Below are 27,409 nucleotides of genomic sequence, written 5' to 3'. Positions count from 1 at the left end.
TCTTGTACTTGGTACCAGTGGTTACTAGAGCTCACTGCTTAATACGATTGATCGAGTACAGCCTCCCTGCTCAGCATTTCTTGTCATGTTCTGTGTTGTTAAAAGGCAGATGATGCTTCCATTATTGGAGTTATCTGCTTATACATTTCCCTCCAGCCATACTGTGAGCTCCTTGAGAAAGTATCTTACCCAGTGCCAGGCACTGAATGAATGAATCGAGACAGCCACTTGTAAAGTGTGATGTATGTGTGTGTATGTGAATGACAGACAGACAGGGACAGATACAACTCTCTTGTAAACTTGTTGGAATTCTGGACATTGAATTTGGAACAACGCTTCTGTTCTGTCAGGAGCCCAGGTTCTAAAATGTTCTGAATACCTAATTGTATATTCTGCACTGTTCTCTGTATCTGTGAAGTGAGAATAATTGCCCTTCCTGTAGGAATAGAAATTATCTGCTTCTGTGAAAAAACTGCATCTTCCTCCTACCAAGAGCCACCTTCAGCTATGGACACAGTCTTGGTTCTCAGCTTTTCTAGTGTGAAGGAAGTAAGTAGCAATCTCTTAGATTCTGAGAGAGAATGTTGATGCCTGCCAGTAGTTTCAGGTGTGAAATTCCCTGTTCACCTACATACCAGGTGATACGCGGAGATAGGGTCCTGAGGTTCTTTTTTTTTTTTTTTTGCCAACCCTGCACCCTGTGAGTAAATTCTTCCTCATCACAGCCCTGCACTCTCTACCCTTATCCTGTTGTAGTCTCCAACACCCTAAGCCCCCCTGACATCCCCACCACCTGCCATTCTCCACCAGCCCCACCTCTCACCCTCCATGCCACAGCTTCCAAAGAAAATCGAGCAGTGTTGGAAGCAGCTTCTAAGTGACCAGCAAGTAGTTGTTGATTGTTGGAGATTTGGAGGCCTGAAAAAGTAACATCTGGTTTGAAGGGTCTGCTTCCATTCCCATCTTGCTGGCCTGAGGAGTTTCTCTAAAGTGCATTTATACGTAAGTTTGTTGTACAACTGAGGAAGTAGGGAGGCCCTGGAACTGGGGGAGAGGAGTGATGTAGTCATGGCTGTATTCTGCCTCATCATTTCTGTGTTTATATCCCTTTTATCAAATTCTTCTCATTCCAATCTTATTTATAGCTCTGGGAAGAAAACCCACCCACCTCCTCTTCCAGAATACTCCTACACAGTTCCCATGCAGGACTGGCTTTCAGTTCTGACAGCATATCTGTAGGACACCATGTCTTCAGTGGCTCCCTTGCCTTCAGGGTTGTTCATGTTCTGCATATTGTTCAGACTTGAGGTATGGCCTTTCATAAAGTGCAGGAGATTAAAGACTCTCCCAATTCCTACATACCCCTCTCTGCTGCTTGATAAACTCTGTTCATGGCATCTAAACTATGGGGTATGGAAGTTGGTTTCTGATGTGTTTTTAAACAGGATCATTTCCCAGCATCTGTCGTTCTCCTCATGTAAACATGTGTCTCAAATTTAACAGTATATAAACCCTACCAAATATAGAGTGCCAGATAGCAGAGGATTACATATTCCAGGCCCTGAGTTTTCTTTAATAATGTCTGAAGCTCTGCATATCTTGAGGGAGAGGAAAGATGCCACAGATAGGAAGCTCGTGTTTAAGTCCAAAGATTAAGACCAGAAATGCTGCTGTACCCAGAATGAAGACTCATAGAAGACACGGGTCATGTGTGGTACACTCTGTTCTCAAACAGAGCTTTCCCTACAGCCTTTCTCTTTGACTTTTTAAAGGTGTACTAGGTCATAAGGTTTAGGTGAAAATGAAGAAAAATGTTCTGGCAGTGAGAGCTGCTACAGAGGAATAACCTTTTAAAGGAAAGCAGGGAAGTTCTTCTGACCCAGACAAATGAGAAGAAAGTCTCCTGTAATCTTTCTGGATATGAAAGAAGAACCTTGTCTGTCTCTTCCTTCTCAGCCTTTTGTTATTCTCTTGTGAATCCTTGAGAAAAGTGTAGAGTTGCATGTTTCTGTGCTATTGTTAACCCTCAGTTCACTGTTTTCCCATGTGCGTGTAGTGGAAACACCTGGGTACCTTGGCAAGCACGTGAAGAAATCATTAGTTTTGTCCGATAGATTCTCTAAGGACCTTGCTCCATTGCTTGAGTGAGCTTGTGTTTTCACTTTAAATGGCATTTCTGTGCACCCAGCTGGTGCCATTGGTGACGTTTAACCACCGAATGGTTAGAAGAATCCAAAGAGTGTGAGGGCAGCACAGTTCAGAGAGGGCAGCCAGTTGCTGTCAGTCCAGAAGACTCACAAACTCCCTAGCCCCTTAGAGGTGCTCAAACGTGTTGCTATGTGAAACAGTGAACAAATTGGTCGGCTAGTTTTGACTGGCTTGTAGGTATACAAATAGGCCCTGCATATCTCACAATGAAACTGTAAAGAATGGCTTTATGTAATGAATCCCCACCACTCTGTATTTTTAATAAACTTGGCTGTATCTTGACTCCCTAGCCCTTAGTTCTGCAGTTTGACCCTTTGTCGAGTTTCGGCTGTCAGTGTTAGCTAAGTGATGTACGTAGAGATAGTGTGGCCCGGTTGTAGCACTCATAGCTAATTTGTCATTTCACGGGGCCCCAGCGTTAGCTGGAAACCTCCTGTTCATCTGATTATAGCAATCTCTGCACCAAGAAGAAATTTCTTTTAAACTCTGACAAGAGGATATTTAATGGCTTGAAGTGTTAGGATTGATTACTATGATCCCTTATCTTCTGAAGCTAAATTTCTTCTTAATGATATTTTTATTTGTAACTTGAGAATTAGTACTTACATCCTTCTTCACCAAATGTCCAAACTGAGTTTCCATATTCTCTTTCCTTAGTATATATGGATCAAATCCATTTTGGTAAAGCTCTTTTAAAACTGATTTTTGTTTTTGTAACCCCTGAGAGGATAAACCAACTTCCTGAAGCCCCAGAATTTCTTGTAATGAGAAAGAGGCTGTAATTTAACTTTGTCCTCTAGTAACTTGGGGATAGCATGGGATCTTTTCCCCAGGTTACTAGAATTCAGAAGAACTAACTACGGGGCCACCTGGCTGGCTCAGTTGGTGGAGTGCACAGCTCTTCTTCTCTGGGTTGTGAGTTTGAGCCCCACGTTGGGTGTAGAGATTACTTAAAAATAAAATCTTTAAAAGCTATAAAAACAAATGGGCGCCTGGATGGTTCAGTTGGTTATTAAGCATCTGACTTTTTTTTATTTTATTTTATTTTATTTGAGAGAGAGAGAGCATGAGTGAGAGAGAGCATGAGCGGGGGGAGGGGCAGAGGGAGAGGGAGAAGCAGACTCCCTGCTGAGCAGGGAGCCCGATGCAGGGTTAGATCCCAGGACCCTGGGATCATGACCTGAGCCGAAGGCAGACACTTGACCGACTGAGCCATCTAGGCGCCCCAAGCGTCTGACTCTTGATTTCGGCTCAGGTCATGATCTCAGGGTTTTGAGATTGAGCTCTGCGTCAGGCTCCGCACTGGGTGTGGAGCCTGCTTAAGATTCTCTCTTTCCCTCTCCCTCTGTCCCTGCCCCCCCCCAAAATAAGATAAAATAAAAATAAAAACAAAAGAACTAGCCGTAAGACCAGCCCTGTCCAGTAGCACTTTCAGCAGTGATAGAAATATTCTGTAACACTAGCCACTAGCCATATGGGCTGTTTGAGCATTGGAAATGTGGCTAGCTTGAGTGAAGAGCAGAATTTATAATTTAATTTAATCTTAACTAATTTTTTTTTTTTAAAGATTTTATTTATTTATTTGAGAGAGAGAGAATGAGAGACAGAGAGCATGGGAGGGAGGAGGGTCAGAGGGAGAAGCAGACTCCCTGCTGAGCAGGGAGCCTGATGCGGGACTCGATCCCGGGACTCCAGGATCATGACCTGAGCCGAAGGCAGTCGTTTAATCAACTGAGCCACCCAGGCGCCCCTTAATTAATTAATTTTTTAAAAAGATTTTATTTATCTATTTGACAGAGAGCCACAGCAAGAGAGGGAACACAAACAGGGGGAGTGGGAGAAGGAGAAGCAGGCCTCGCGCTGAGCAGGGAGCCCGATGGGGGGCTTGATCCCAGGACCCTGGGATCATGACCTGAGCCGAAGGCAGATGCTTAAGGACTGAGCCATTCAGGTGCCCCTAATTTTAATTAATTTAAATAGTCACATGTGACTGGTGGCTATTGTATTAGTGGAGTTTTAGACCTTATTGTGCCACTTAGGAACAAGGTGACTTTGGCAACTCTGTTAACTTTTCTGAACTCAACTTCTACTTTTATAAGAAGGAAATAATAACCCTTCTTACCTACTCCACAGAGTTAATTTGGAAATAAATGAGGTGATATATGGTTCATGCTTTTGAAACATAGTTGGGGCGCCTGGGTGGCTCATTCAGTCGGTTAAGTGTCTGCCTTCAGCTCAGGTCATGATCCCAAGGTCCTGGGAATAAGCCTGGCATCGGGCTCCCTGCTCAATGGGGAGTCTGCTTCTCGCCCTTCCTCTCCCTCTGCCCCTCTTCCCCTGCTAATGTTCTCTCTGTCTCAAATAAATAAAATAAAATCTTTTTTAAAAAAAAGAGGAGCATTAGCTTGGCTCTACCCCCTCCCCCCCACATATATCTCATTAATGTCTCTCAAAACCAGTGTTTCGGAACAGGAACTATTTTTTTTTTAATTTTATTTATTTATTTGACGGAGAGCTGGAGAGCGGCAGAGGGAGAGGGAGAAACAGGCCTCCTGTCGAGCAGGGAGCCTGATGGGGGGCTTGATCCCAGGACGCTGGGATCATGACCTGAGCCGAAGGCAGTCGCTTAACCAGCTGAGCCACCCAGGTGCCCCCAGGAACTATTTTTCAATAAATAAAATTCTTCTTCCATTTTTCTCCCTACCCACAGATTAAAAAACAGTTGCTGAAAATTGTTAAAAATCAAAGAACCACTGGACAACATGGTGTTCTGTTAAGATTGTTCCTATTTTGGTCATATATTAACAGGACTATCATTTTATTAGCTTACTCTCTACATGGCAGTGGATGTTTCTTCTTTAACCTCTCTTAAACAAAACAAATAAATGTCTGGGTTGGAAATAATGTTTTTTTAAATTTCTGGGCAACTTGCCAAGAGACAGAAATGTTCGCCAGTGGGGACACAGTGGTGATTCCAGGGCAGATGAGGGTCTGGTGTGAGGCTGAATTGCCCTTTACTTTTAAAACTTAGATTTAAGATGACAAAATCATAGGCTTCAAGGAAATGTCATTTGTCTTATTTTAAATGAAGTGTTTCAGTGTTCAAGACTTACGCCCAAGTGGTTACTTTGTCTAGGTGGGGGCTGGGGTGAGAGCCGATCCTCACCCGGGCTTCCATCATTTCCCATTTGCTCCAGTCCACTTGGGAGTTCCTAGAAGCCCTGTGGTAGTCTCTGTGGCCCGCGTCCCTTTCCAGTAGGAGCCCAGAAAAGGCGTCCCTCAAACCCCGCAGTTTGCCCACTGCCTCTGGTCCAGTCTGTGCCCTCAGGCTCGCGCTTCTTCTAGATACTGACCCTCACAAATGTTCCTGTGATCCATTTGGCTCTTTTAGATACATAGGTATCTTTCCATGAAAGCGCTAGTTGCCTATTTCTTTTTTAAAAGTTGAGATCGAATTGGGGTACCTGGCTGGCACAGTCAGAAGAATGTGACTCTTGATCTCAGGGTTGTGAGTTTGAGCCCCATGTTGGGTGTGGAGATTACTTAAATAAATATTTTTAAAATAAAATTTTAGGGACGCCTGGGTGGCTTAGCCGGTTAAGTGTCTGCCTTCGGCTCAGGTACGATCCCAGGGTCCTGGGATCAAGTCCTGCATTGGGCTCCTTCCTCAGCAGGGAGTCTCCTTCTCCCTCTGCCTGCCATTCTCTCTCTTTCTCTGACAAATAAGTAAATAAAATCTTTAAAATAAAATAAAATAGATATATAATTAACATAACAGGCTAGTTTCAGGTGTACAATATAGCTTTTTAAAAAATTTTTTAAGGGCGCCTGGGTGGCTCAGTTGGTTAAGCGACTGCCTTCGGCTCAGGTCATGATCCTGGAGTCCCTGGATCGAGTCCCGCATCGGGCTCCCTGCTCGGCAGGAAGCCTGCTTCTCCCTCTCCCACTCCCCCTGCTTGTGTTCCTGCTCTCGCTATCTCTCTCTCTGTCAAATAAATAAATAAAATAAAAATCTTTAAAAAATAAAAATTAAAAAAAAAAAATAAATAAATAAAAAACAAAGAAAGAAAAAAAAAATTTTTTAAGATGCAGAGAACCCTGCCTAATTGAGATGATGTTTCTTTAGCCCAGAAATGTGACCCTTTCACTGTAGTTGAATACGAAGGTGACATGGCATTTGAGAAATACCATTGTAAAATGTGTGTCCTAGGATTGGGGCTAACCTGGTCCTAGATATGAAGCCCAGAGAAAATTGTGTCAGGCACCTGGCCTCAGGAATCTTCTCTTTTATCTCAGGAGAAGACCAACTGATCGTGTCCGTCCTTGGGTGTTATGTTACATTTCTGATAGATATCACGACCTCTTCCCTGCTATCGTAGGGTGTATTCACTCAGTGGTCAGTGACTAGCTTCAGACCTCCTCCTTGGCCAATTGGTAACAAATCCCAAAATAGGACTCTAGAGTGCATTGTATGTTCATGTTCTGAGCATATTCATTGTTGAATCCAAAGAAGAATCCAATGGGGAGCTCTGTTGAATGGGCCATCAAAAGTAGTCTTCTTGATATGAGTTCTTGATACAATTTAATATCTAAAAAGTACTGTAGTATTCAGTTTTATTTAATAATTCTTGAAGTGGGGGCACCTGGGTGGCTTGGTTTGTTGGGTGTCTGACCCTTGATTTCAGCTCAGGTCACGATCTTGGGGTCGTGGGATTGAGCCCTGTGTCAGTCTCCATGCTCAAGGCAGAGTCTTCTTGTCCCTCTCCCTATGCTCCTCCCCCTGCTTGCTCTCTCTCTCTTTCAAATAAATTAATAAATAAAATCTTTAAAAATAATAATTTTCGAAGTGCCTGAGATATCCAAGGCCAACTTCTTTTCAAGGTTATAAATGGAGTGAAGGAGTTTATAAAGTCACTTGTTGAAGCTACTCACAGATTTTACCTGCACAATTATAGCCATAAAGAATCACAGACTCGGGGCGCCTGGGTGGCTCAGTTGGTTAAGCGACTGCCTTTGGCTCAGGTCATGATCCTGGAGTCCCGGGATCGAGTCCCGCATCAGGCTCCCTGCTCGGCAGGGAGTCTGCTTCTCCCTCTGACCCGCTTCCCTCTCGTGCTGTCTCTCGTTCTCTCTCTCAAATAAATAAATAAAATCTTAAAAAAAAAAAAAAAAAAGAATCACAGACTCAAGGGGGCCCTGATAGTGTCTGATGATGTGGTGATTTAACATTTTCAGCCCAGTGGGATGCGATCTGCAGAAGGGCAAAGGTGATTTGGAGCTTTTATCTACACAGATGACTTAAGCCTATTGATTATGGACTTCAATAAGAGGCAGTAGCTTTTGGGTGTGTGTGTGCTTCACCAGGGAGGATACACTGGGATGATAATTGACTGATCCAGAGCGTTAGGCTGGGCTGTGATGTGAGAGCTAAATAGAAACATGCCTGGCATAGATGTCAAAGGGAAAATCCGAAGACCAAGTTCACAATCTTTGGCCCCTCATATTTTAACCTTTTGGAATTCAGTGTACCTGCTGATATTCATGCTATATAAGATTTTCCCCAGTCTTAAGTCTCTTTCATTGCCATGGGGTCAAGGTTGTGAGACTCTGGAGCAGCTTGCACTCTGGGAAGGAAAAGATTCAGTATCCCGAGTCTCCACTTTTACGTTTATTCTTGGTCGTTGGCTTTCCTGCAGGTTTGGGTGGGGGTGACAACCCAGGTGCCAAAACAGGGTTGGTGGCAAGTCTGAGTACCAAAACAGGATGTGCATGAAGCACGTTTTCTGATTGTTAGTTTGGATTCTTGCTTGCACCAGAGCGTGTGATTCCTTCCCCACACCACCACCCCAGCTCGTTCTTCGATTCACATGGACTTAGTTCTGGTTTTCACTGTCATGGCCAGTCCCTGGAACTGTTGACACAACTCTTCAGTTAATGTCTTTGTTGTGGGATATTACCGTAGGCATTTTGGTATGACAGCTAAAAACAGTAAGACAAAAATTGGAAGTCAAGCCCAGTTAGCTGTCAGCATTTGATTCCACATGCATGCCGTTTCCTGCAGGAGGATGGCACAGAAAAAAAGTTAAAACAGTAACAATGCCTCAAGTTTAACAGCCTCCAGCAGCTGGCAAAGCGCTTTCACTTTATTAGTGCGAACAGTCATCAGTGCAGTGGTTTGTAGAATTGCCATTTTGTAGATGAGGATACCGAGGCTCAGAGGGGGCCCGTCATACCACCACTGAAAGAAGCAGAGCCAGTCCGGTCTCCTGGCTCAAAAGCCCATGCTAATTCCTGAAGGTCACAGACTAATGGTTCTTAATGATAGGAATTTTATGATGATAGCCTGCTGTACTTTCCCCTGCAGTTTCAATATTGAAAGTTGAAAACAGCATCAGATCAGGACCCATAGTTAGTGAAGTAAAGTGAAAGTTGGTAGTTGGGGGTGAGAGTAACCCCTTCATTTTTGAGCCCCCCAGTAAAATTACTTCCAAGTTGCGGCTTCTGTCTGCTGGCTGTGAGGTTTGAAGGCCAGGAGCATCTTTCTACTTCTGTCATAATAACCCTTCGTTAGGGGCACCTGGGTGGCTCAGTCGTTAAGCATCTGCCTTCAGCTCAGGTCATGATCCCAGAGTCCTGGGATCGAGCCCCACATCGGGCTCCCTGCTCAGCGGGAAGCCTGCTTCTCCCTCTCCCACTCCCCCCGCTTGTGATTCTTCTCTCGCTCTGTCTCTCTCTGTTAAATAAATAATAAGTAAGTAAATAAATAAATAACTTAAAAAACCCCAACCCTTAGTTAGATGAGAGCCTCTTGATTTCTCTTGTGCCTTTGATGCTCCTTAGAAAATCTTACACTGCCCCTTTGCCACACAGTTGCCCAGGCAGGTTCCCAAGATACAGCACAGTTAGGGAGATTCATAGGTGCTCTGCAGCAGTATAGTATGCCCCAGGTTAAGAGCCCCTGCTCTGCCTGGATACAGAATCGTAAGATTCTGATTACACCTAAAGGTGGTGTAAACCCTTATACACCAGTGACGCAGCTGACTTCTGCAGTTTCATCACTCAGGTGTGTAAGTGTCCTTCCCCTGATTCCAGCAGTCCTCTGGGCTCCTTGCACTACCTTTCTATAGCCGCCTTCTATTGAGTGTGATCGCCAGGCTCTAGATACAAACAGTAGGGTATGGAATCCATCTCAGCTGAAATAGGCCCTCACCGGGGTGTGGGGGGAATGGCAAAAAGACCTGATCCTTTGACTCTCAAAAATGCACGCTTTGCAACCCAGAGCAGTGAACCTGAAAGGGGCTCAGGAGATTAAACTCTACTAATTTGTGGGCACCTACATAGCTAGCAGAGTTGAAATTTTGAACTAAGCTGTTGAAAAAAGTGATCAAGTCCTTACTAGGTGTACTTTGTGGTGACTTAGCCCCTGGTGGTAGAGTGTGAGCAAATAAAGATCCTTTCTCATCTGCGGTTCCACCTTTCCTCTGTCTTTTGGACTTAGGAAACAATGGGCTTTGAATTTTAGTGGCACCAGAATCCTCAAAGAGCTAAATAAAGAGGAAAAGTCTTGAAGCCCAGGAATCTGCATCCCAGAGAGAGACATGCTAATGCCAAAGACTCTCCAGCTGCACTTGGAGGACTGGACCAAAGGCTGCTGGTATCTTTTCCCTTTTCATTTTTAGTGGTGGTATAGATCATTGTTACTGTCTTGTCTCAGGAGTTCTGAAATAGAGGATAGCCTGTCTGCGTGATTCAAGAGTTGATGACAAATTTCTAAGACCGTTGAGGCTGCTGCTTATGGAATGGCCAGGTTTGGACAGCTTATGAGCCCGTCTCCAGTGCTGGGGGCTCCGTACCATGTCAGTGGTCCATTTGGCCAAGTTAATGAACTGCCTGGAGTGGTGTGACAGACTTCTGTGCTAGGCTAAGGGATGTGGCAAAAGGCTCCATTAACTTTGGAAGGAGTTTGGTTATATAGTGACTCCTTCTGCTATATTGGCCCCTTCAGAAGAGGGCTGGAGGAAAAAGGAATGGGAGAATGTGTGTCCCCTTGACATTTTTTGAGGTTATATCTGAAGTCCTCTCTTCTGACCCATTGCCAATATTAGAGAAAAGGACAAGGCAGCATCTCTTTCCAGAGGAATAGCCAGGAGAAGAAAGCAAAATGCGAAAGATCAGATTAAAATCACTGAGGTTTTTGTTTGTGTTTTTTTTGTTTTGTTTTGTAACTAACACATTTTGGGGGGAAAAAAGATACGTGATCAGAGATTATCTTTTGTGTCCCCCATCTCCATCCCCTCCTCCTACCTCTGTTATGCTGAAATACACACAAATAAAAATTATAGAAAAATCTGAATTATAGAATCATAAGAACCAAAGTCTAGTCTCCATTCTGTAGTTGATTAGGATGTGATCTCAGGCAAGTCAGTTCTCCAGTGTGAATTGTGGAAAATAGTAAGTCCCTTGTAATTCCCAACACACTGTACAAACGTCAGGGAGAACATGGAAGCCATTTGCAGTAACTCTGTTTCCGTTACTCATGGGAGCCTTTTTTGTCCATCGCTAGGTTGGTAGACACAGTCCTACTTTGTTTCTTCTCCCCATGTCATTTCCTCTAGTACCACTTGAAAACAGAGTAACGCCCGAAGTCCTACAGGGCTCTCTCTCACCTCTCTCTCCGTATCCTGCCACTCCTTGTGCACTCTGCTCTGCCACCCCGGCCTCCTGGATACCCTCTGTCTTTCAGGCAGGTTCCCACCCAGGGCCTTTGCTTTTGCTGCTCTTCTTGCCTGGAAGGCTCTTCCAACAGATGGCTATAGGGTTCACCCCCTTCCTCAGGTGTCTGTTCAGATGGCACACCAGAAAGTCTTTCCTAACCCTCCGGAGAGTGAAATGCTCCTGCCCCCATAGAATGACTCTGTCATTCAACTCCTGCTTTATATTTCTTTGTGGCACGTATCACTTCCTACAGTGTTATATGTTCATTTGTTTTATGTATCATTCTTCGCTAGAGTGTAAACTGCAGGAGAACATGGCTATCCCAGCACCAAAACAGTCTGACACGTAGGCTCTCAGTAAATATTTATTGGGAGAACGAGTAATTAACTGTTAGCACATCTTAACCTCTTAGGGGACATAAACCTCCGGACGCCATTTCCTCACCTCTGATTTCTCCACCTGGTGCATAGTGTGCCCTGGCAGCCCGCTGGCCTGGCTCCAAGACCCCCAGCAGCCACTTCCTAAGTGTCAGTAATCCTCTGGATACTGTGCAAGCCTTACTTTGTCTAACCTGCCCACTGCTGCCGCCTCTCTTCTACCTACTCTCGTCCTTGAGGCTTACTCCTGATATCAGCTCTGCCTAGCCCTCTCCTGCCTCCGAGAGCCGCCTCAGGTTCCTTTGCTGGGCTCTCTTCATCATTAGTGATGAATTGAATCACTTAAATTCTGGGATTCTCTTAAGATTCACCCTGGGAATTATCTTCTGTTTCTACATAACCTGTCACATTATCTTTGGATGACATGATGCGTGCACACACACACACACACACACATAGACACATGTACACACATGCACACACTTGCACATCTCTTAATAGGATGTCTTATGATCAACTCGTATCACATGGTAACTGAACACAGTCTCCCACCTGTCCCAAGTTTACTCTTCCTGTATCCCCAGTCTGGGAGTGTTAATGGCACAACCTTTCACCCAGTCATTCCACTTTATTCTTCTAAATGGCCTCTTGATCACTACTACTTGATCTTGCAAAGATGCAGGTCTTACTATTTTGCCATTCCTAGTGTCATAATTGATTTCAGGCAGGGGTCATCAGTAGATGCTAAAACAATGAGGTGAGTGGTGGTTAGGGAACAGGATTTTCACATGGCCTCAAAACGTTACCCCCACAGATTACATATTAATTACAAAGGAGGAAGTGCTACTTTTAAGATGGAGACATCTCCTATCACCTTTCAAACTTTTAGCACTGCCAGTGGTTGGGAAACATGGTGTTATGTGTCTTCTAATACTAAGAGTTACACATCACCTGTGTAGTCTCCTTGCCAAAAGTGTTTAACCTAAATCTAATCTTGAGGAAACAGATTCAGAATATAGGACATTCTTTCTGCAAGACAGATGGCTTAGATACTTAGGTCAGTGTAACAAAAACCAAAAAAGGCAAGAGGTACTGTTCTAGATTGTGACTGAAGGGACAGCAACCAAATGTAGTGCATGGTTCTCAATTAAATCCTGGATTGAGGGGGGAAATCTAAAAGGTTATAAAAAGACATTCTGAGGGGCAACTGAGGAAATTGAAATATGAACTATAAATTAGATTGTATTATTGAATTAATGTTAATTTTCTTAGGTGTGATAAAGATATTTTTGTTCTGTAGGAGAATGTCCTTATTCTCAGGAAATGCACACTAAAGAATTTGGGGATGAAATGTCTTGATTGATATCTGCAATTTTCAGATGATTCTATAAACAAAAATTGTGTGTGTGTATGTGCGTGCATGTATGTGTGAGAGAAAACAGATATGGCTAAAAGATAACTGGTGGATCTAGGTCAGAGGTATAGGGCTGTTCATTATTCTTTCAGTGTATTTGTAGGTTTGATAGATTCAGAATTAAAAGGGGATGCAGGGAAGGGGGAGCATGTGAGTGTAGACATGGGGGGTGAAATGAGTATGTACCAATTACCAGTTGTGTTTCTGCTCATTTTATTTTTTCATATAAAACATCAAGTTTGGGCGCCTGGGTGGCTCAGTTGGTTAAGCGACTGCCTTCGGCTCAGGTCATGATCCTGGAGTCCCGGGATCGAGTCCCACATCAGGCTCCCTGCTCAGCAGGGAGTCTGCTTCTCCCTCTGACCCTCCTCCCTCTCATGCTCTCTGTCTCTCTCTCATTGTCTCTCTCGCAAATAAATAAAATCTTAAAAAAAAAAATCAAGTTTGAAGTACCCCCCTGACCCCCCATGCAGGTCTGTTTAAGTCACTCCCTTGGTTAATGTGGTGGCTACATATGGATCTCCGGATACAATTCTTAATAGCACTTGAAAAATACCATGCCACTTTCTGCTGGCCCCCTTGGTTTCTGATGAGAAATTTGTTATCATTCAAATTGTTTTCCCTCTGGCTGCTTTTAAGTTTTTTCTTTCATTTTCAAAAGTTTAATTGTGATGTATCCTGGCATGAATTTCTTTGGATTTATCTTTTTTGGGGTTTGCTCAGCCTTTGAATCTGTAGACTTAGGTCTCTTGCCGAATTTGGGAAGTTCTCAGCCATTTATTTCTTTAAGAACTTTTTCAACTCACCTTTTTTCTTCTTCATCCAGGGCTTGGATGATACGATGTTGGGGTTTTTTTTTGTTGTTTTTTTTTTTTTTAAGATTCTGTTTAATTATTTGGCACAGAGAGACACAGCGATAGAGGGAACACAAGCAGGGGGAGTTGGAGAGGGAGAAACAGGCTTCCTGCTGAGCAGGGAGCCTGATGCAGGGCTCGATCCCAGGACCCTGGGATCATGAACTGAGCCTAAGGCAGACGCCCAACGACTGAGCCACCCAGGGGGTGACCGTGTTATCACTGAGCCATGGTGAAAGTCCTGACTCTTCACCAGCCCTCCTCTGACATCAGCAGGAAGGGGAGGGGTGTCTTATTTCTCCCAGGTGGGTTATAAGTCCAGGCTTCCTGTTTGGTCTCTACTTATTCCTTGGGTGGGGAGCATATCGTATTTATTACTGGCTGGTGAGAATGAAAGCCCCAGCTTCCTACTTGGCCTTCTTTGACACCTCTGGACAGGGGTATTGGAGAGCTGTATTATAATAGCCTTGCAAGGATGGGGAATCTAGACTCCTGGTGGGGGGGTGAGGCCACTGTTTGTTGTGGTGTCTATCTGGAATAGAATGATTATTGTCTAAAAGTTTTCTGTTTGGCGAGGTTGCCCTTTTTCTGGTCCTTTGGCCAGTGAGAGTAGGTTTTGTTGTGGCTTTTTGGTCTGCCTCCACTGGCATTTCCAGATTGTCGGCTTCTTCAGCTCCAAGTCCAGGATGTATGAGATAAAGAGGAAACCCAGGGAACTCACCACTGTATCATTCTTTGGGTCCCAAGGTCCCTAGCCAGTTTGCCTTCTTCTCTTCACCTTTCAGAATGAACTTAGGTTGGTTTGTTTGTTTTACTACTTTTTTTATTAAGTAAACTCTACCCCCAACGTGGGGCTTGAACTCATGACCCCAAGATTAAGAGTTACATGCTCCTTCACTGAGCTAGCCAGGCACCCCTACCTTAACGTTTGTTTTATATATAACATCCAGAATTTTAAGTTGTACTTCGTGGGAGGAATAGAGAACAATAGGTCTGCTCCATCTTCCCAGATGCAGAAGTTCCTGCAGTCGCACATGAAGGGTCTTCATGGGCTGGACTCTGGCTCCCCTCCAACTTCATTGTCCCCACATGACCTCCTCCTTGGTCCCACCATATCAGACTACTTGTAGCCCCTTGAATTTGTTGTGCTCCTTCGTACCTTCATGCTCTTGCTCTTCCTTAGCCTCAGATGACCTCCCCACTCCCTTTCTTGTCTGTCTGTAGTGTTTCTGTTTTGTTCATTTGGGTTTTCTCTGTGAAATCTACCAGGAGAGTTTTTACACTCTTGAGCTGAATTTTGCCTCTTCTGTCCTATGTAGCACTTTAAATTGCCTCTATAATTGTACTTCCATCTTGTATTGTAATTATTTGTCTTTTTCTCTAACCAGACCATGAACTGCCTTTGAGGGCTGGGACCCTATTCTGTATATCTTTGTCCTCAGCAACTAGCGTAATAGTTACTTAAGAATTGTTTCTTGGACAGATGGATGGATGGATGGCTATATTTCTAATTTCCCACCTGGATTATTAAATCTGTTTATCGCCCCCCACCAAACTCCCAACTTATGTATCCACTCTGTGTATGCCTGCTGCTTCTACAGTGGAAAAAGAAATCCATCAGGCTTGCCTGAAGGAAAGCCTCCTTGGGCTGTGGCACTCCATTGACTCCTGTTAGCTATACTGTGTTCATAGCCTTTGAGTTCCTCTGAGAGTAGACTTGGTGGTAAGCTTCTGGCAAAAGTATCTTATTGAGGATGGGAACCATCATTTTTCTTATGTCAACACCTAATAAAGTGACATTCCAATACAGGCACTTAATAAGTACTCCTTAAGGATAATGAGGAAAGGAGTCCTGATGGCTAATTGCTATCTTTCCTCACTGAGATGCATTTCCAGACTGTCTTGTGGGTCCTAGAAGACTTTGACTTGCCTACATGTTTAAATAAATCTGGGCTAGTTTAATGTCCTAATTTAATGCTATAGGTTGGTTTATTAAGGGTCCTTACACTTACTATCTAGTGCGAGATTAAATCCTGACTGCTCAATCCCTGTGCTCCTGTACTGTAAGCCACAAAGCTCAGTGGACACACTGAGCGTAGCATTGACCTCCTCCTTGGAAGCTGATGGCAGTCTATTTTTTTAAAAATTAAAACCATTTTTCTCTTTTTAGTTCACAAGGCCCTCATTTAATTAAGGCAGCAAAAATGTAAGGGGAGAAAGAAAATGGGCACTGGAGAGAGGGAACAGAAGGTGACTATAGCCAGCCAGGGGCGAGACCCACATCTAGAACTGAAACTGTGATTAAGAACGTCACACCTCTTAGCACACTTCTGTTCATTTGATTTCCGTGAGGAGCTTGGTTATTTTTCCTTTCGGTATGTGCTGCACACTTCCCTTTGTGCACACAAAGCAGTAAAGTGTCCCAGTGGAACCAGCTTCCAGACAGTGGGAGTAAAAGGTCAAGAGCTGCCCTCGCACCCCAAACATGTATATGCTTGCAAGCCATATACACAGCTCTTGGGTGTGCATCGGTTTTGGGGGCTTCTCTCTCAAAGACTGCCTTCTAGGAGTTTCTGGGGAAATGAAATTTCTGAGTAACATCCTGGCTCTGTGGCAAAGCCATTAAGACAGTAAGGAGGAGGGAGATGGAGGTCCAAGACGAATGTAGCCCTCCTCATTGGACACACATTTATGGGTTAACTCTGAGTCTTTCCAGGTCTTTCTACAACTAGCAGAGGCCTAAACTTTAAAGACGATTTTCTGCTTTGTTGCAACTGCTTATGAAGCCTAAGGTGATTTTGACTACGCACTGCCGCTCACTCTTCCGAGGAAGCCCGGGGCTTACCTTTACCACCCTGCGTCTCTTTCACTAGCTTCCCCCTCATTGCTGCAATGTGGCTTACAGCACAGCCGGCTGGATGCGCGCGGGAATGCCCTCTCCTCACCGAGCCCCAGTGCACGGAGTGCCCTGGCTGCCCCAACTCCAGTTTCTCCCCACGGAAGCCCGAGGAGTGCCCTACAGGAATCTTGACAGAAACCTGGAGGAAGAGGGCTGCTGCTCCCTTCTTCTGTTGGAAATAGCTATTGAAGTTGCTGAACCTGCTCTCAGAGAGCAGAGTTAGCAACGGGGAAAGAGTAGCACAGAGCGAGTGGGCTACTCACGGACTGGGAGAAACCAACACACGTGTCAGAAGGTTGGGACCAGAGAAGAACGGGCAGGCAGAACTAGAGCTGGGCTGGGGCCCGCCACTTGATGAGTGACCTCACAGGTTACTGTGCTGTTAGCTTCATCACAGATAAAATTAGAAGAAGGGTCCTTATGTCGTGGGTTGGTACTAGAGGATTCAGCGTGATTATAATGTTGTTATAAAATCTTGTGGGATTGGTAATTACTGTCTTGAATTCTTTTCTTGGTCCTCATTTCTGGTTCTCTTGCTCGGGCCCTGAGCAGCTGATGAATTCCTCCGGTCTCTCATTACTCCTCCCACTTGTTTCCTAGTATCAGTGCTGGAGGCTGCTCCTTAAGTTCCATGGTGAGCCCCAGGTTTCAAACCGTGGCTTTCTGTGCTTGCGGTCACTTTGAACCCCTCTTCGCACCTGTTGTGCTCAGTGCTGTGGTCAAGCTGACCTTTCCAGTTGCCTGCACTCAGCGCTCCGTTCAGGCAGTACATGTAATTGAAGCCTCCTTGCTTCCCCATCTGATAGGGTCGTCCTTCTCCACCTTTTGAAGAAGTTAAGAAATCGACCCAGAGGAATGGGAAGAAGTCTGACTTGAGGGTGAGGTAGAGTGAGGTTGCCATCCTAACTCTGTCACTTGCTAGCCTTTCCTATCCTCTGGAGCCTGTCTTTACCTATAAATTGGAGTGTTACCTACCACATGGGATCATTAGGAATATTAAATCAGATAACATGTTTTAAATATCTGGAACAGTGCCTACCACATAAGTAGGTCCTCCATAAATATTAATCTCTCCTTTGCTGTTACTTGAAAATTCCTTTACCAAACAGGAAGTCATATATGCGACAGCCGGTTCTCCTGCCTCTTACCCCCTTGGTGCTACATCATCCTTTTTTTTTAAGATTTTTATTTATTTATTCATAAGAGACAGAGAGAGAGAGAGAGGTAGAGGGAGAAGCAGGCTCCCCGCTGAGCAGGGAGCCCGAAGCGGGACTTGATCCCAGGAGCCGAAGGCAGATGCCGAAGGCAGATGCTTAATCATCTGAGCCACCCAGGTGCCCGGTGCTACATCATCCTTAAAATAGGCTCCCCTTCCATCTAGAAATTCTGTGCTTTGTGAGTTGTTTTTCCAGAAATTGGATTTGTGCCTTACCCATTGGGATAGCCAAGGTAGGTTGCTGAGGTAGCCAACTAGCCGGGGTTCTAGATAGGTGTGTGGCTGTGGTGCTGACACTAGCAGGCGTGTGTGGGACTCGAACCCATGGTTCAGTGGCATCACGGCGTCTGGTGGTAGCAGCGCTTCACGTCCATCTGTGTGTGCTCCACTTGCTTTAGAGCACTCCAGTTTCATCTGACTCACAGGAGTCCTGAGACGCAGGCCGATTTTCACTCTGCAGAAGAAGAAAATGAGACCCAGAACTCAGTCCCCTGTATCACGCTACTAATGATTGGTAGAACCCAGGAAAACACCACAGTTTTTTTTATTTTGAGCCTTGATTTTTCTGTCTGGGACTTCTGTGAAGTTTTGAACCCAGATGAGAGCCTAAATTCTGGCCATGCAGGTGAAAGTTTAGAAAGTATACAGCTCTGCCACAGAACCCTCTCGCTTTCCTGTCACTAGGGTACACCTTGTGTCCATTTCTTACAGAATATTCATCAATTCATTGAATGAATTATGTGCTGGGCACCGTAGGCCCTGGGATACTGTCAGAAACAAAGGAAAGAGTCCTGTCAACCAATTAGAAAGAATGTCTGATGGTGATGAGTGCTGTACAGAATAAGGCAGAAAGGAAGCTGGGGGTGGTCGGGGAGACACTGAGTTTTCGCTTTGATTCTTTGTATTCACTGTTGCCTCCATGAGAGTGGCCCATCACATCCTATTACCAGATTCTGGCATATCAGGGCTTTTGGAGACTGGTTTTGGAGTTGAACCAGCTTTACCCAGTAGAAGCAGGTGCAGGAGCTGTCTGCTTACCCACTGAATTGCCCAAGAACTCCCCAGGTTAGGGCTGGGATAGCCTGGATAGTGCCCTGGAATGCTCCGGTAGGTGGGGAGGGAGGCTGTGCTGGTTTTTCTTAGAGATTATTTATTAAATCTAGAGCTCCCCCTGCTGTTAGAAGATGGGAAGGCTCTCAACTGATCTTTTTAAATGATTGTTTTTTATCCTAAGATTTTAGAAATGTTTGTTTTTTAAATAAGGACTGCTGGGACATTTAGATCTTTCTGCTGGGACTGTTGTTGCTGAGGCCCAGCCCCCAGGAGCAGGATAGGGGGAGGAAGCACAAAGGCCCAGGCAGGATAGGGTCATATCTGTGCTCTTGCTACTTTTAGCTTCTCCCCTGCGCTCCTACCACAGCAAGCAGCCTAGCAAAAGTTATCTCCACACACAGTTTCACAGCTGTTCTGAAATTCTAGGGCAGCAGAAGTGAAACTGACCACTGTCTTGTAAATTTCTCTCTTATTGCTGTTGTTCCCTACTTGAAGTGAGTCAGGCCTTTTCCCCCTCTTACCCTCAGGGTGTCCCAACTCATCCTTTGTCTTTATAGCCAAGTGTTTGACACAAAACTCTCTTCATTGTGCCACATTTGAGGAGATTTGGTCCTGGTTTGATCTTGTCTGCTGAGTCGAGAGCTGTGGTCTGCATAGGGGTAGGCGTCAGGATCGGTAGTGAGCCCTTCCTGTCAGCTGCTGGTTGTGTGCACCAGGGTTAACCATACAATTACTGTGAAGGTCTTTTAGTCCTCAGAGATGAAATTCAACGTAATTTTAGCAGCACTATTGTATTAGCTGAAGTGAAGAAGGAAATGGCATCCAAGCAGACATAGGTCTTTCTGGTGTAAGTGCCCCATTCAGTTTGGTCACTTTGTGATTCCTAATTAGGTTGAAGAAGTAAGGTGGACCTGACGTGCTGCTGTACTCCTGTCTGTGTCCCTGTGTCCCTGTCTTCACCAGAATGAGGTGGGGCCCAGCACACATTCCTGGAGGGTTGACTGACTGTGCAGCTAATGGTTTAGTAATGGGTCCAGGATATTTTTTTAAGTTGTATTCCACTTGTGCATTTTATAGAGCCTGAGCTTAAACAGTGACTGTTCTCATTAGGAGTGAAGTAACCAAAACTGTTAATGGGGTAGCTGAACCATAAAGATACGTGCTTACTCAGGTGCCATGTTCTTCTTCACTTCCGCTGATAAGAATTAGTGTTGCTAAAATTAACTTGAATTAAAGTGCCTTCTCCACTGTAAATTGTACAAATGATGCTTCATAAAACTAATTCTTTTATGATTCTTTTCCCAACAGCTTTGAAAAGTCCAGCTGCATTTCATGAACAGAGAAGGAGCTTGGAGCGGGCCAGGGTAAGGCCTTTCTTCCCTGAGGGCCTCCAGAGCCCATTGCATTGCTGGTGTGTCCCTTCCAGTCTAGTGGAAGGGGCCAGCCCCACACCTCAGTTCCAGACACAGAGTGCTGCCGTTTTCTTTTCCGTCCCCACCCCAGCCATCTCACAGCATGATGTGAAATGTGATCAGAATTTCTCCTTTACTGTGTTTATGGGTATATGATGATCAGTCCTCCCTCCTGTTACTTTGGAGACTGCTGGTATATTCCCATCAAATTCCACTTACCCTTCTGTAGATGTTAGGACATGAACACCAGCCATGGAAAAGTTTGCTGAGGGGCTGGTCTTCCACGTCCGTGGCTGCACTGCCCACGCCTCTCCAGGAAGGACATTCCAGGGAGCAGGAAACCTCACCAGTCTCCGTGTGCCCTGAGTAGCCAGTGTCCACTCGAGGCGGTGGATGCAGAAGCTGGGCCCCTGGTTTGAGCCCTGGTTCCTGCTACAGCACCTGGCCTGCTGCCTTGTCCCCCCCTTGGTTTCAGTTCCCTCAGGGGCCTCAGGGGGATATTCTACTGCCCAGTGTGGACAGAGATGGGGAAGTCATCAGAACATGCTTCCCCTCCACCCCCTTCACTTTTTTCTTTTACATAAAAGACAAGGAAAGAGAACCTCCCCAGTGGAGGACCATATAGGTCAGGGCTCTGTAAGATCCGCAGCTCTTTCAGAGAGTGAAATATCTACTTCTAAGACTTTCTTACTGTCTTCCTTATTTTTTAAAAATTTCTAAGGAAAATTATGATTAATTCTTAGAGTGAGTGGGAGGAATCAGGTCACCGACGCCGGGAACCAAAGCAGTAACAAACTGCGCCGTTGTAGTTACTGGGAGGAGTGGAGGATACCGGGGTGGGGTGGGGGGGATTGTCTGGGCCCCTGACCCAGTTGTAAGATTTGGTGCCCTTACCTGGACTGCTTCTCAAGTACACAAGGAGCTAATTGGAGCTCAGTAGAACCACGGTTACCTACGGAGTACTTCCACATGCGGAGTGATGTCATTCTCTCATTTCTGATCATTTCGGCTCTTATGAGTTAGGTGCTCTTCATTTCTTAGGTGCAGCTAAGAGAGGTAAACTAACTTGTCAAGCTAGTCAGTGGCAAAGCTGGGATTCAAACCTTGGTCTGTGGACTCCAGGTATTTTCTTAATTAGTACTGCATTCTAGCTTGTCCTTGGCCATGGTTCAGAATGTCAGGTAGCTTAGAAAATACGCCTCCCTCTGATGCCCATGAAGACCTGTGGTGTCTGATACCTGTTCTACCATGTCCTACAGCAGCCGTGGCAGTCCCATTGTCCTCTGCAGATGCAGAGCAATAGATCCAGAGCCATCTCCCGTAGGGCTTCATGCTCCCCTGGGGAGAGCACAGAGCTGCCCAGTCAGAGCTCCAAGACAGTAGGCGAGCGCCAGGGCTTTACCTCTCCCACAGGCAGTGTGCTCTGTGCTCTGCTGTGTTATTTTCTACTTTACGCTAGTCTACCTTGTCCTGTCCTGTCTTGTCCTATCCTTTCCTGGTTTTGACCTACTCATGGTCTTGACCTGTGGTTTGAAAAATTCTGGTGCAGTGGTTAAGAGCACAGACTCTGGAGTCAGACAGACCTGGGGCCACCTGGGCCTTATAGCACAAGCGCCAGGCCCTGAGACTGATCAGGGAATGCTTTAGTTCACCTGGAGTCTCAGAAATGAGGGCATTGGACTTGAAGGAACTACAGCTATGACACCGTATAGCAGAATTAGTAATACATTGGGCAGCCATTCAAATAATGGAAAATGCTCATGAGATTATACAGTGCTACATTTTTTGAACAAGATATAAAATTATATTCGCTATGATTACAGCTCTGCAAAATTAGACATCTTTTGCATGGAAGAATGATTAGAAATAAATATCCCAAAATACTAACAGTGGGTGATTAAAATTTTTTGTTATTGTTTACTCTGTAATTTTCTAAATTTTCTTTGATGAACATATATTACTTTTATGATAGTACAAGTAATACATTTTTAAGAAGTACATGGATAGTTCAGCCTCAGAGAAACAAGTAGTCTTGACAGATGAGGGGGTGCCCTGAGCAGGTGCATTGGAAGTGGATGCGCCCCTGTCCCCCCAGGCCTCTCCTTGCCTCAGAACCCTGAAGGCTCCAGGCTGGGATGGGGGGCGGCTGGGGCTACAGAGGTTCCATTCCATAACTTGTATCCTGGATTTGAGATTCTCTTGGTGTGTTTTTTCTATAGACAGAGGACTATCTGAAACGGAAGATTCGTTCCCGGCCGGAGAGATCGGAGCTGGTCAGGATGCATATTTTGGAAGGTGTGTTAGGTTGGAAATGCTTCCTCCCCTTACGCTCGCTGTTTCCACCGTGCATCACCCACATTTCTATGTCCCTCTTTCTTATCACTCCCGTTTCTGTTGACAGTGAGTAAGCCAAGCCTTAACACAGTGGAACAGCAGAGCTGTGGTAGCCACACGAGTTCTGCGAGTTCCTAGAGCCGCACAGTCGCATTCTCGTAGGTTGGTTTGCCCCTTTCTCCTCTGGCCGCCTGGTGGCCCTGGATCTTGTCATCCCTTGGTTTGAAAGCCTTTTCTCCAGAATCTTCTAAAAACGCAGTTCTTTTCTGTGCTCATTCACTCCTTCACTCCCACATCCATTCAGCATCACATGAGCACCTGTGACACCCAAGTAAGTTCATCCTAGGTGTGTCTGCCTGGCCTGGCACACACTTTTGTCCACGTTCTAGTGAAGAAACTATTTTGGCTGCTGAAAGCAGTGTGAATCTATCCATTTTGTTGTTGTTTTTAGTTTTGAGTCAACTTTGAGTTTGGAAGAGAACTTCCTTAGTCTGAGCCCCGCTTTGTATAGAGAGAGACACTGAGACCCAGAGCAGGGACTGAATTGCCTTCGGAACCCAGAAAGCTTGAGGGAGGGCAGGGTGTGCTCCATCATCGGCTGCAGTTTCGGCTCTGTAGCCCCCCGTGCCCAGTGACCGTGGCTGGGTGTGCCCACACTCTGTCTGCAGTCGGGCCCCTTCTTGTGTCCTGTAGAATTTAAAGCTGGGCCTCTCTACTCTGCCTGGGACACTCTCTACATCCTGATGGCTTCTGCTCCTTCCCCAGAGGGAAGCAGAGCTGCTCTGGAGTTCCCAGGGTAGAGCCAGGTGCATTCCTACATCCTCCTGCACTCCATTCTCTCCCATGGGCAGAGACCTCGGCTGAGCCTTCCCTCCAGGCCAAGCAGCTGAAGCTGAAGAGAGCCAGACTGGCTGATGACCTCAACGAGAAGATTGCACAGAGGCCGGGCCCCATGGAGCTGGTTGAGAAGAACATTCTGCCTGTGGAGTCCAGCTTGAAAGAAGCCATCATTGGTGAGGAGGCCCCAGCCACCCTGTGTGAACGTGCAGGCCGGATGCAGGAGGAAGGGGCTCTGGGCTTCTTGCTGCTTGACTTCCTGCTTTGACTTGGGAAACGTTTAGGTACAGAATGTGAGAGCCCAAGAAACAGGTAGTGTTAGCTTGGGACAGTGCCAGTGGCCTCAGGAATCATGCCGGACTAACTAACAGAGGGGCCTCTGTCCCCTGTCTCCTCTGTATACTCTCTCACTGGGTAGCTAGATGTCAGGATTGGTGTGTATGAACCTATGGAGATGCCAGGAATCAGAAGTCTGTTCCTTACTGTTTCTTTTTATTAGTGAAATCTCTCCTTGAAGCCTGGCACTTTCCACAGATACTTCACTCAACAAATATTGATTGATCTGAGAGGTGTGCCAGGTGCTAGGACACAGCCCCACGAAGCAGAGCAAGCCCCTCGCCCTTATCGAACTCCCACCTAGGAGCAGGTTCAGGCAGGTAAACAGCTAGCGGCCAGACAGAGGCAGCAGCTGTGCTGGACGGAGCCCCAGCTGCTCTGGGCACACAGAGGAGGGTCCCTGTCCCGGCTTTGCCAGGGGGGTGGTTCGAGAGAGGAGACGGCCAAGACCGGGGCTGCGGGATGAGTCGGAGTTGAAGTACATACGGGGAGAGAGGCACTACGAGCTCCAGGGAGGGAGAGCCCCGCAGGACGAGGAGCAGCCTGGGCGTGGAGCTGGAAGGACGGGGGAGGTGGGCAGAGTCTGGGACATGCCAGGGCCTTGTGTGCCCCGGGCAGGTGTTCGAACCTGATTCCTTTAGATTTTGGTCACTGTTAGTACAGGCATGTCTTCTTGGCTACAGTGGGCCTAAGACCTGGTCCTGCCCCTGGGAGGTTGACATGAGGCTCACCTGCTCCCTCCATCATAAGGAGTTAGATCTTCTGGGCGGGGTACCAGGGGGGAACCACAGACCCCAGCTCAGGCCGAGTTGGGCCATGAGCCCTGAGTCAGAGGAGACTTTGATTTCCAGAGCCTCTGTGCTGCAGACAGCAGTTCGACAGGGTAGGAGGAGCCCCTTTGCCAGTTGGTGCTGATAGCCCTCTTAGTCCCCCGCTTTGCCCTGGCATTCATCCCACCTCATCTCCATGTTCCCCTACTCCGATCCTCACCGGATTCCACAGCAGCCCCTAATGTCAGGCCTGTGTTTAGGCCCAGGTCAGTTCTGAACTCTCCAGCCACCCAAAATGTGAGAGTCAGCATGGTGCCAGGCCCTGTGTGAAGTCGTGCAGTTTACAAAGATGAACAAAATATGATGCTGCCCTCCAAGAATGCAGTACGATCAGAGAAGACTGATGTAGGAACAGGCGATTTCTGAGTCTGGCTCCCGGTCAGATGCCAGCGCTGTGTAGTGAGAAGGCCACGGTCCTGTGACATAGGAGCTGAGTCACCGGCCTCACAGGACAGGCTGCAGGTCCACAGGCAATAATGGATATAAAGGGCCCGGCGGTCTTGGGCGTCTCGGGACACGCACAGAAGGGCTGCTGCCGTCAGCAGTCTCGTTCGTTACAGACCAGGGGACAGGCACTGTAGTGATGACGTGGGGGTAATGGTGTGTCAGGTACAGTGCGAGCCGGGCCAACACAGGCTTCTCTCAGAGACGGGCCTGGTGGGGAGGCCCGGAGAAGTATCACAGACAGTAGGACACATGTGGGGTCCACTTTGCCCAACGGAGAAAGTACAGAAGGACATTCCAGGCACAGGGGCCATGTGGGCAGTGGCCTGGAGGTGTGGCAGAGCACAGCTGGTTTGAGGCTGGGGAGGTAGTGTAGTTCGGTAAGCAGGTAATAACCACCAGTGACCTGAGAGAGAGGAGCATTTGCCAGAAAAAGCCAGATCATGTGGGTTGGGGAACGACTAGGTGGTAAGGAAGTGTTGACAGCAGATGCAGACCATTTGTTCAAGAAGTGAGTGGAGAAGGAAGAAAGAGGGAGGTGGTGGGCTGCAAAGGAGTTTTAGGCTGGGAGAAATGCAGCTTTGTGGCTGAGAGGAAGGAGTCAGGGGAAGAGCTAGGTCCTGGGAGGGGAGAGAGTCCGGCCACGTCTGAGGAGGAGAAGGAGAAGGAGGAGGCGAAGCTGGATGTGGAGTGTGGGGAGGGGGCCGCGGTGGTCCTGAGCCCTGATAAAGGTGGGGGCGCGACAGGGGCTTTGCAGAGGCTGACCACCCACTGTCTTCCCCACACACTCCCTATGGCCACTCACAGCACGCCACTGCCCTCCCCTCCAGGCCACCCACCCCCATTTGATCTCTAAGATTCATGTCAAGACCCCTCCTCCAAGAAGTCTTCCCTGAGCGTCTCCACAGAGTCTGTGTTGCCCTTGAGCAGAGGGGACTGGACCAAAATCAGAGGGCAGGGACCCTGGCCCGCCCTGCTCATTGGGCTTCTCCAGCGTGGCCAGCCCCTGGTTCCCGTTGGACGAGCCAGAGCGCCTCCATCCCGGATTCCTCCCGTCCCGTGCTGGGTGCCGGGTGGCTACCATCCCATGGCCTGTCTCCTTGCTGGGAGGAAGAGCTGCTGGGAGAAGTCTAGATGCGTCAGAGGCCTGGAGTACACGGCAGTAATTGAGCTCCATTCCCCCCGTGCACCGTGTGCACGGCCCCTGCCAGGACAGAGGTGGGGGGCGTAGGAGCCGGCCCAGCAGTGAGCATCACTGGCTCCCACACCACTGTTCGCTCACGGATGTTCGAGCTCAGCTGTGTCCTTCCCTGGTCCCAGGGGAGGAGAGAGCCTCAGCTCGTGGCCCTGGAGAGGAAGAGTCTGCTGGGAGAGTTCCTGGTTTGTTCTTGTTCCCTATCGGCGGTATTCTCACCACCGCAGATTTCCCCAGGCGCGCCCCACAGCTCACCTCTGCTGTGACCCCCGCCTCCGTTCCTCCCGTGTGAACAGCAGACCCCGGCAGAACCTCTTCCCCCAGCAGTGCCGAGCGGGTGGTTGGGACATGAATTTTTTGAAATACCCTATGTGTCTTTCCTTCCTTTTGTGTCCTGGGATTTCCACACTAGGGCCCTGGTGCTCCCACTCCTCCCTCCCAGCCTGGCCGCAGCCAAGACCCTGGCCATGCGGCCGGGCAGGGCACTTTGAGCCAGCTGGGTGGATTTTCTCCTGGTGGCTGCTGCTGCCAGCTCTTGGGTCTCTGGGAGTCGCAGGCCACTAAAAGGAGGTCACCATACGTCCACTCTGAGTAGGTGCACCTTTTCCAGAAGCCCTTAGCCTGTCCCTGCCTTCCAGGGGGTCGAGACAGCCCAGTGAGGAGCCGTGTTCTCAGGCTGTTTGTCTCTTTGAGCCTTCATTGCAGGGGCCACAAGCCTCTGTGGGAAGAGGAGAGAGTTTTGTGCCACCAGAGGATGGACATGAAGTGCTTTTAATAGCAGGGAAACATCTAGATGAGACAGAGGAGGCTACAGGCTGCAGGGAGGGAGCGTGGAACTTGACTCTGAGCTGGACACAGTGTAGAGTCAAAGGCAAGGGAGTGCTTTAACAGGGGAGTAGCTAGCACTCTTCTGCCTTTGTGTCCGGGTCGTGATGATGAGCTTTCCTGGAGCTCTTTTGGACCCAGAAGGCAGGTCAGCTGCTGGGCTTTCTCCTGTCTGCCTCGCTGGGCTGGAGGTCGGGGCGCAGGCACCTCTCTCCATTTGTGGGGGCTGGAGGTGGAGTCTTACGCCGGCTTTGACTTTCAGTGGGCCAGGTGAACTACCCGAAAGTAGCGGACAGCTCTTCCTTTGATGAGGACAGCAGTGACGCCTTATCCCCTGAGCAGCCTGCCAGCCATGAATCCCAGGGCTCGGTGCCGTCACCCTTGGAAGCCCGAGTCAGCGAGCCACTGCCTAGTGCCACCTCTGTATCCCCCACTCAGGTGAGCTTGTCCCTCCGGATGC

The 27,409-nt window shown here is 47.2% G+C and overlaps 1 protein-coding gene across 6 annotated transcripts in view; it reads left to right on the top strand.

Annotated features, from left to right (window-relative positions):
• The window catches only part of MRTFA (myocardin related transcription factor A), a 196,815-nt gene that overhangs the window by 158,327 nt on the left and 11,079 nt on the right, over positions 1-27,409 (top strand). For all 6 annotated transcript variants that reach the window (XM_031024397.2, XM_031024396.2, XM_081819105.1 and 3 more), the window contains 4 exons: positions 20,045-20,100; positions 22,368-22,443; positions 23,334-23,495; positions 27,212-27,387. In XM_031024397.2, coding sequence (XP_030880257.2) covers positions 20,045-20,100; positions 22,368-22,443; positions 23,334-23,495; positions 27,212-27,387 — 470 coding nt within the window. The remainder of the gene's footprint in view (positions 1-20,044; positions 20,101-22,367; positions 22,444-23,333; positions 23,496-27,211; positions 27,388-27,409) is intronic.

Source organism: Leptonychotes weddellii, chromosome 5, assembly GCF_054177405.1.
Source record: "Leptonychotes weddellii isolate Sample4059 chromosome 5, ASM5417740v2, whole genome shotgun sequence".
In the NCBI taxonomy this organism is placed as follows: domain Eukaryota; kingdom Metazoa; phylum Chordata; class Mammalia; order Carnivora; family Phocidae; genus Leptonychotes; species Leptonychotes weddellii.
Note: the sequence above shows the minus strand (reverse complement) of the source record. Positions and strands in the feature narration are given on the sequence as shown.